Raw genomic sequence first — 8,799 nt, 5'->3', positions numbered from 1 at the left:
AAATTAAACTAAAATTTTTAAGAAATAAATTATTAAAAAATATCTATAAATAATAGTATAATAACTAAACTAAATATTTTTCAAGTGTAAAGATTAGATTCATAGATATTTTTAACTATTTATCATTATTATTATTATTATTTTATTAATTAAATGTTATAAATATATTATTGTTTTTATTATTAACTATATATATATATTTAAGTGAAAATAATTAATTAGCTATTTATCAAAGTAACAAATATATATATATATTGATATATATAACACAAAGTTTAATATAAAAAAATTTAAAATCGATAATTATTAATAATTATAATACCAAATAAACAAGTAATTATATAATAATAATATATCTATTATCAGATAATTAATAGAAATATTTTTGATAACATATCACACACACACACACACACATACATAACAAAACCAAAAAAAACAAATAAAAAACAATGACATTAATAAAACGGTTCATTTGGTTAACTAAACAACACAAACATATATATAAACTATATTTGAAAATAAAATAACATTTTTTATTATTAGTGCCAAACAAAACAAAAAAAATAAATAAAATCAAAAAATCATTATTTTATGTGTGTGTATGTAATTGACATAATTAAATGTCACTCAACAACACTTATAACCAACAAACAAACAAAAAACATAAAAAAACAAATGTAGTACAGGTGCACACAAATAATTTTTTTTCTCAATAGTTATATTAGGATATATATTAGTTAAAAAAAACATACCGGGCCTCCTGAAACAGTATCTCATCCGACCAATGTGGATTAACTTTGGACAGGGCACCGGCATGTTGATTATGTCGCCGATGCATAGCTATATGCAAGGAGTTGACCAGCGGGTTCTGGTTACTGCGGACACCGTCACCGCTATGAAAACATTGTTGCCACGGCCGCTCGGCTGGGGGTGTACACTGGGTCAGGTCGACAGTGTCCTGATCGCGGGGCAGCTGAGCTACTGGCAATATGATACCGCCTTTTTGATCCCTTTGGCCGCGTAGTCGACCTACAAGTGTGTGTGTGTGTGAGATATATAGTTAATTATAATGTCATGTATGGGTGGGTGGGTTGGTTGGGTGGACAGGTAGCTAATTGCTAACAACTTACCGCCTTTGAATTCGCGCAATACAAATGAATTGTTGATAAGATTGCCGCCGTAGACATGGGATAAGTCCAGTGTCGGTGTCGCAGCGTTTAACTGATTGCGCGGACCTATCAAACAAAATAAATAATAAAAAAATTAATTAATTAATTTAAAATTAAATTATTATTATTATTATTGATTTATAATATCTAAAAATATTGCAATAATTTCGTACACAAATATCTATATATATATATTAATAATTAATTAATAATAAATATAAATTTTATAAAAAAAATTATTTTGTTTTAATAAAAATTATATATTAAAAATAATTAATTTTTGTTGTTGTTGTTGTTGAATAAACTAAATTATTTTTAACTTAACTTTTAACTAATTTGTAAATAATTTAGTAAACCAAAAAACTATTTCTAATAAAAAACTTAAATAATTAAAATATTTTTGCATAAAAAATTTACTAAAAAAAATTTCATGTAATTCCTTATTTAGATTATAATCATATTTTTTTCAAACCAAAAAAAAATGTATTATATTTTTTAATTTTTTAATAATTTATCTAAAAGTTTATCTGACTGAATAAAATAAATAATTAAATAATTAAATTAAGATTATATCAACAACAACAAAAATATGTAATAATTATATTTCTGGTTATAGATTATTGAAATAAATAATAAAAATTAAGATAAGTTAGTAATTAAGTCAAAAAAAAACTAAATTAATTAATTATAACAATAATAACAAATAATTTTCAAAAAAAAATCGTTACCTAAATGACAGGTATTACATGAAGCCGATCGGACAAAATTGATACACCGCTGATTGAAACGGGCGGTCAACTTATCGGTAGGTATGTTATCAATCGGGAAACATTCGGGATGTGGACGACGTGAGCCGCCGCCGCCACGTGGGTTACAACAGTTGATGGCCAACCCGAGGGATTGTATGGTTTTGAACGTGTCGTGTACGACAAACTGTCCCCAAATCATATGCATTGACGTACGTTTCGGATCGTCCAACGGCAGGTCGGGCATCAATATGTTGGTCAACAGTCGCGGATTGGGTAGCTCTTTGCCGTCGATGGCCCGACGCGGTGCTTGTATACCGTCGGCGTAGTCGGGCGGCAACAATCGCCGATGACAGTGAAAATTTGATCCCCAATTGGCGTGCATCGGGTTATTGCAGCGGCCGTCCAGTCGCCGATATTTATCATTTGGATGACAATCAACGTAATCGCTGTCCGATCGTTGAATATCGCAGTATTTGTTGTCCGACCAGCCATTGGATGGTATGTCCATCTTAGACATGCCTACCGTTGACTTGTATTTGTCGTAACATTTTCTGTATAAATGATTAAAAAAACAAAATTATTTTTACATAAAATATACAACAAAAAAAAATATTAACCAAAAAAAATCAATTTTAGTTTTGATTTATTTTTGAATAATTTTTTTTAGAATTTTAATCAATTATACTATTTTGTTGTTATTTTTTGTAAAAATAGATAATTTAAAAGTTATTATTATTATTATTATTATTGTAAAATAGTAAATACTTTCTTAACTAATTGAGTCAAAAAAAAAAAAAAAATAAAATGCATTTTCCGATAAACAAAAAATTAATAATAATTTTCCCATAAAAAACAGTGAAAACAGCAAAAAATAACAAAAATTGCTTATAAAGCGGAAAAATTTTCAAAACTAAAAAAAATAAATTTATGGATAACAACATCAATAGTTTTAACTATTTCACAAAATATATATATATATTTAACTAAAATATAATAATAACTATAACTATTACCGTATTATTACTTATCTAATTAGCATATGTTTAATACCCCCAAAAAATAAGTCTATTATTATTATTACTGTATTTTATTGGCAATAAACAGTTATTGTGTTATAAGTTATAACTCAAAATAACTTTTTGTTAAAAAAAAATTACTAACTATTAGTTTACTATTATTTTAAACTAAAAAAGTTGTATTTTTTATTGTTGTTGTTATTTAGTTTTTTTTAAGGAAACCCTTATTTAAAAAAAATTGTTATTATTTATTATCAATTAACTGCTTAATGTGTGAGATTTTTTTGTAGTTTTCAATAAATAAATAAATTTACATTAATATTGAAATAAATTATTAACAAACAAACAAAAATCTCTCACAAATTGAATATACAGTATAATACTATACATATATATAAATTACTAAATTAATTAATTAAAATTTAACTCATTATATATTTATAAATTAAAATAAAATAAATAGAAAATAAATTAATTAATCAATCAATCAATTAAATAGGAAACACAAAATATTGTAATAAATAAATAAATAAATAAATATTTTGAATATACTTACGATTTGCTAATATAATCGGTTAGAAATTCATTATATTTAGCGTGAAGTGTGGCCACATAGATATAGGCACTGAAATTAAGGCCACGACTATCGCGGGCCAGGTATTCCTGGTTTGCCCGCTCGTAGTCCTTGATTTGGTCGTCGGCCACACGAAAAGCCGAATCAAAATCACCGAAACCGCTGCTAAATCCGTGTCGATGATGGTGGTCGTCATCATCATCGTCAACGGGACCATCATTAGAAAAGTGGTCACCGCCGCTGGTGGCCGACTCATCACAATGTTTACCGCCCGCACCGCCGCCGCCCTTGAGATACTGGGAATAGATATGATTGACTTTTGGCGACAATTCCCGCTGGTATTTAAATCGGCCGCCATCGGGTATGTCCGATAGTAGTTCGGGTGCTATACCGCCAAATGGCAACGATGATGATGATGATGGTGGCGATGACTTGGCTACAGGTGCCGCGTGTGTATAGCCTAAATGAGATGGTTTTAGCACTGAATGTAATGGGGAATATGGTGGTGGGGGGCTATGATGATCATGGATAATGGTATTATGATGGTTATGATGGATGTATGAGTGTGGGTGGTGTTGATGATGATGGTGTGGGTGCGGGTGCTGATGATCATGTGTAGGGTTATGATGATGGGTTGTTAGTATGGGCTCATTATTAGCTATTAGATTATAAAATGGATGAGCACCACCACCACTGGACATAGATTTCCAGTGTGCAGTCAATGGCTCAGCACTGGGACCTGGACCTGGATCAGGTCTATAGTGGTCGGGCACATATGATACAATTTTTGTTGTTGTTTGGCAATTGATTATCGATAATATTGATATCAATAATAATACTAATAATTGTTGACTAAAATTTCCAATATATACTAATAATAAAACTTTTGGATACTTTTTGCTAAAATTATTATTATTATTAGTCATTTTGTTGTGATTTTTTTTTTACTTTCAATCACTTTTATTTTAAAAACTTAAAATCATCAAAAAATAGTATAACATTTGAAAATGATATCACATTTACTATTATTATTGGTATTATAATAATAATAGTTTTAATAAATATTTTGAATTTAATATATAATTATCGAAATACATAATATTATATAATAATTTTTTTCAGAAATATTATTATTATTTTAATATTAAATGTTTTTTTTAAAGTTTAAACAATGTTTACCATCTGATCCAACATTTAGATAAAATTTTTTCAAATAAGTAAATATAATAATAATAATAATAATAATAACACAAAATAGTTTAGCTAAATGAATCAATTTTGGCAAATAAATTACTATTGTACTGATTGTTACCTATTATTTAAGGCACTATTAGTTTATTAGTAGTACATTAGTAGCGAAAGCTACCTGTGCTCACAATATAACAACAACAACATTATGACAAAAATGAAACGACAAATATTTTTTTCTGTATATCGTTTAAAAAAAAGTTTAGATAAAAAAATGTATTTTTTTTGATCGTTTAGTTTATTATGTGTGACATACAAAAACAATTGATAATAATTACTTAACTGTATTATAGATAATATGACACTTTCTATTGAGTCATATTATTTGGGAGGGAGTGTGTGATGGGGGCGAGAGGAGACACACACACACACACATACATACACACAGTCATGTTAAATGGAAAGGTAGGTTTGGGTAGGTTTTTTTTAAGGGGGGGGGAAGGGATAGGCATACAAAAAAAGTAGACCATATGCTTATTATATGCTACTAATAGGACTAGTAGTACTAATAGACAGATAATATAGTTTTATTTTTATTTTATTTTTTTTTGAAAAAAATAAAAGATGTTAAACATATATAAATATTTTTCCTAAAAATATCTCATAAATTGGTTTATCATTTTTTTATTTTGAAAAAAACTAAAACAACAACAACAACATTAAGTTAAAAAACTATTTGTTAATTGTCTACAAAAAAATATCTCTAATATGTTTCAAAAAAAACAATATTATTATTATTATTATGTTTTTTTTCTGAAATTTTTTTGTGAAACTCTTTTCGAGAAATATCACACTTTTCTTTGCAAATTCATTCATGTGTTATATATTTAGGAAAAATATTGGCAAACATTTTCTCTCACTTTTTTTAACAACAAAAAAATATTTATACATATTTGACGACAAAATTTTTTGTATATAATTATTGATTCATTAGTATTCATAATTATATGCCTCTCTCTCTCTCTCTCTCTCTCTCTCTCTCTCTCTCTCTCTCTCTCTCTCTCTCTCTCTCTCTCTCTCTCTCTMTCTCAACAATAAGGTTAATACAGTACATTAGCAAACTATATATATATATATATATATATCTTTATATGAGGTTTATTATACATATAATTTCACAACAACAAAAAAGTTATTAAGTTTATATATATATTTACAATAAAAAAAAGTTATTATTATTATTATATTGATATAACAATAATAATAAGTTTAATGTCTCTCTCTCTCTCTCTCTCTCTCTCTCTCTCTCTCTCTTTCTCTCTAAACTATAGGATAGTTCATGTCATACAAACAAACAAACAAAACAATTAAATGTTTTTAATATAATAATAATAATATTTTTAATATTATACAAAAAAGTGTCAAATAATTGTCTTTCCTGTTGTTGTTATTATTATTATTATTGTTGTCTAAGTAAGCAAAATGTTTATAAATATGTAAAGCAAATAATAATCAAATATACATAAATAAATATTTTATTATATTATTATTATTTTATTATATATATTAGTATATCACTGGGTTTACGGTTGAGTGTCAATGACACAGAAAAAAACACAAAGTTTTATATCAAATAATAATTTGTTTTTTATTTTTCACACTTTTTTCAAGTAATATTCAGACACTGTAAGAGACCCTGAACTTTGGTTTTTTATTTTTATTATTTTATTTTATATAAAATTTAAAAAAAAATCAAACTATAAAAGTGAAAACTATTTGTTATTTTTTTGTTGTTTAATATAAAATAATTTCACACAATATATATACTGTATATCTATTACACTAATAACAAGCAATTATAAGTGTCATTATTATTATTATTTCTAATTTATTTGTCAACTATTGTATACATCTATAATATATTATTATTATCATTATTATTGCTATTCAAAAATACAGACAAAAAAATATATGGGCTTTTTGTGTGTTATTTTATATATATATTTTTGTTGTTAATAATTATTATTATTTGACAAATAATAATAAATTGTTTGAAAACCACTTTTTTTGTCTCGAATTAATTTATTCAACAAAAAAACTTTTTATTTTTTTTTGGTTATTTCTAATTCAATTGAAATAAAATAATAATAATAATAATAATAATAATACAATAATAGGAGGAAACACATGGTTTCACATATAATATTTAAAATACATTTGTTTTTTTGTCTCAATTTTTTTTGCTAAATGTAAGGGATGTAAGGGTTGTCACGTTTTTTTTCTTTAGAGGAAAGGTAGCAATAGATAGACAGATATTTTTGCTGATGAAAAGCACCCATAGATTTATATCTGCTATTATTGTCATCGGGACAGGAATCAGACTATCGGTTCAATGGTTTTAATAAAAAATACATTTTCAAGCAAATAGAGGAGTGATATCTCAAATAATTTTATTATAATAATAATAATAATAGCAATTATTTCATAAAATAAATTCTGACAATCATTTCAATARAGAGAGAGAGAGAGAGAGAGAGAGAGAGAGAGAGAGAGAGAGAGAGAGAGAGATTATTATTATTATTATTATTAAGAAATTATATTTTATATATAAATTAATTTAGTATTTTTTATTTTAAAAAATCACTGAGCATTTAATAAGTCATCAAATAATAATAATAATGTATATTAAATAAAAAATTGCTACCAATTGTTGTTACAATTTTTTYCCTATAATCTATTGTCAAACAATGTTAATGTGTCACACATAGTGTGTGTGTGTGTGTGTGTGTGTGTGTGTGTGTGTGTGTGTGTGTGTGTGTGTGTGAAATACAATTATAAAATCATTAATGATATTTAATTATGGATAATAATAATAATAATAATGATAATAAAATAGATATTTAATAATAATAAAGTTTAGTAGTATTATAATAGTTAAATAAATAGTTTATCAGTTTAAACTATAGATATATTATTATATTCATTAGTACTGTATTATTATTATTAATAATGTTCAATAAATATAATGAAAAACCAATTTATTTCAATAATAATAGTAATAATAATAATTTTAACTATAGATTAGTTTTTTTATTTGAGGCAATAGTTTTTATTTTTTTAAAGTTGAATTTCCTAAACAAATATATACAGTTTATATTATAAATAATATCTATTATTATTATTATTATACATTATTATCGTTATTGTCATTAATAAATATCATTATTGAGATATATCTTTAAATATTTAATTTGGTTTACCTTTTAATAAAAATTATAAATTTTGTATATAATTTTTTTTCTTAACTACATTAACTGAAATAATTAATTAATTAAATATTTATTATTTTTAAATAAATATATAACATAAACGAAACGTAGACATTGAAAAAAATAGTTTTTAATTTTTATTATTTATTAAATATTGTTTGCTATCTAAATATTTAGCATAATTAGTATTTATTAGGGGGTAATAAAAATAATTATACAAAAAAACAATTACAGGATATAATTTACATTTTTTAAGATAAAAATTTAAATTATTATTACTATTAACATTGTAAATGATTATTTTAAAACATTGAATATGTAAACTAAATATAATTACTCTATATTTATATTAAAAATTATTTGCTATTTTTTAATATAATATAAAAATAATTGATAGTTTAATAAACTACTTTAATAGAAATAATTTATTTAATCTAATTTTGAAAATCTAATTTTAATTAATCAGTATTTTAATTTTTTTGTTGTTGATTTAAATGTTAAAATGTTAATTATAGTGTTGCGCAACAAATAATTAATAATACAATACCAGTAATTAAAACAATATATTATTATTAGTATTAGTACAGGTATTATAATTGACTAAACAAAAACAAAACATAAAAAAAAGTTTTATTTTTAAATCTATATATATATATATATACTATCTTTTTTTAAAACAAAATAAATGATTCATATCTTAACCAATAATATCTAATAATATAATAGTAATGAAAGTATATATTATACAGTAATAACTTATGCATTAGTATAATATAATAGCAATTATACAATAGTTAGCAATTAATATATTTTAAAAATAACTAAAGTGTA

At 24.2% G+C, this 8,799-nt stretch overlaps 1 protein-coding gene across 1 annotated transcript in view; it reads right to left on the bottom strand.

The window, feature by feature from the left end:
- The window catches only part of LOC128957043 (peroxidase-like), an 8,153-nt gene extending 3,888 nt beyond the window's left edge, over nt 1–4,265 (bottom strand). The window contains exons 1-4 of the mRNA XM_054302760.1: nt 3,494–4,265; nt 1,901–2,472; nt 1,134–1,238; nt 756–1,032 (exon numbers count right to left, since the gene is read on the bottom strand). Of these exons, the coding sequence (XP_054158735.1) occupies nt 756–1,032; nt 1,134–1,238; nt 1,901–2,472; nt 3,494–4,212 (1,673 nt within the window). The 5' untranslated portion in view covers nt 4,213–4,265. The remainder of the gene's footprint in view (nt 1–755; nt 1,033–1,133; nt 1,239–1,900; nt 2,473–3,493) is intronic.
- Nucleotides 4,266–8,799: the final 4,534 nt, after the last annotated feature.

The sequence above is a fragment of the Oppia nitens genome, unplaced genomic scaffold, assembly GCF_028296485.1.
Source record: "Oppia nitens isolate AA-2021 unplaced genomic scaffold, nextdenovo-longstitch-racon4-pilon3 scaffold35_pilon_pilon_pilon, whole genome shotgun sequence".
Taxonomy (NCBI): domain Eukaryota; kingdom Metazoa; phylum Arthropoda; class Arachnida; order Sarcoptiformes; family Oppiidae; genus Oppia; species Oppia nitens.
The sequence above is the reverse complement of the archived record's forward strand: the minus strand, read 5'-3'. Positions and strand labels throughout refer to the sequence as shown.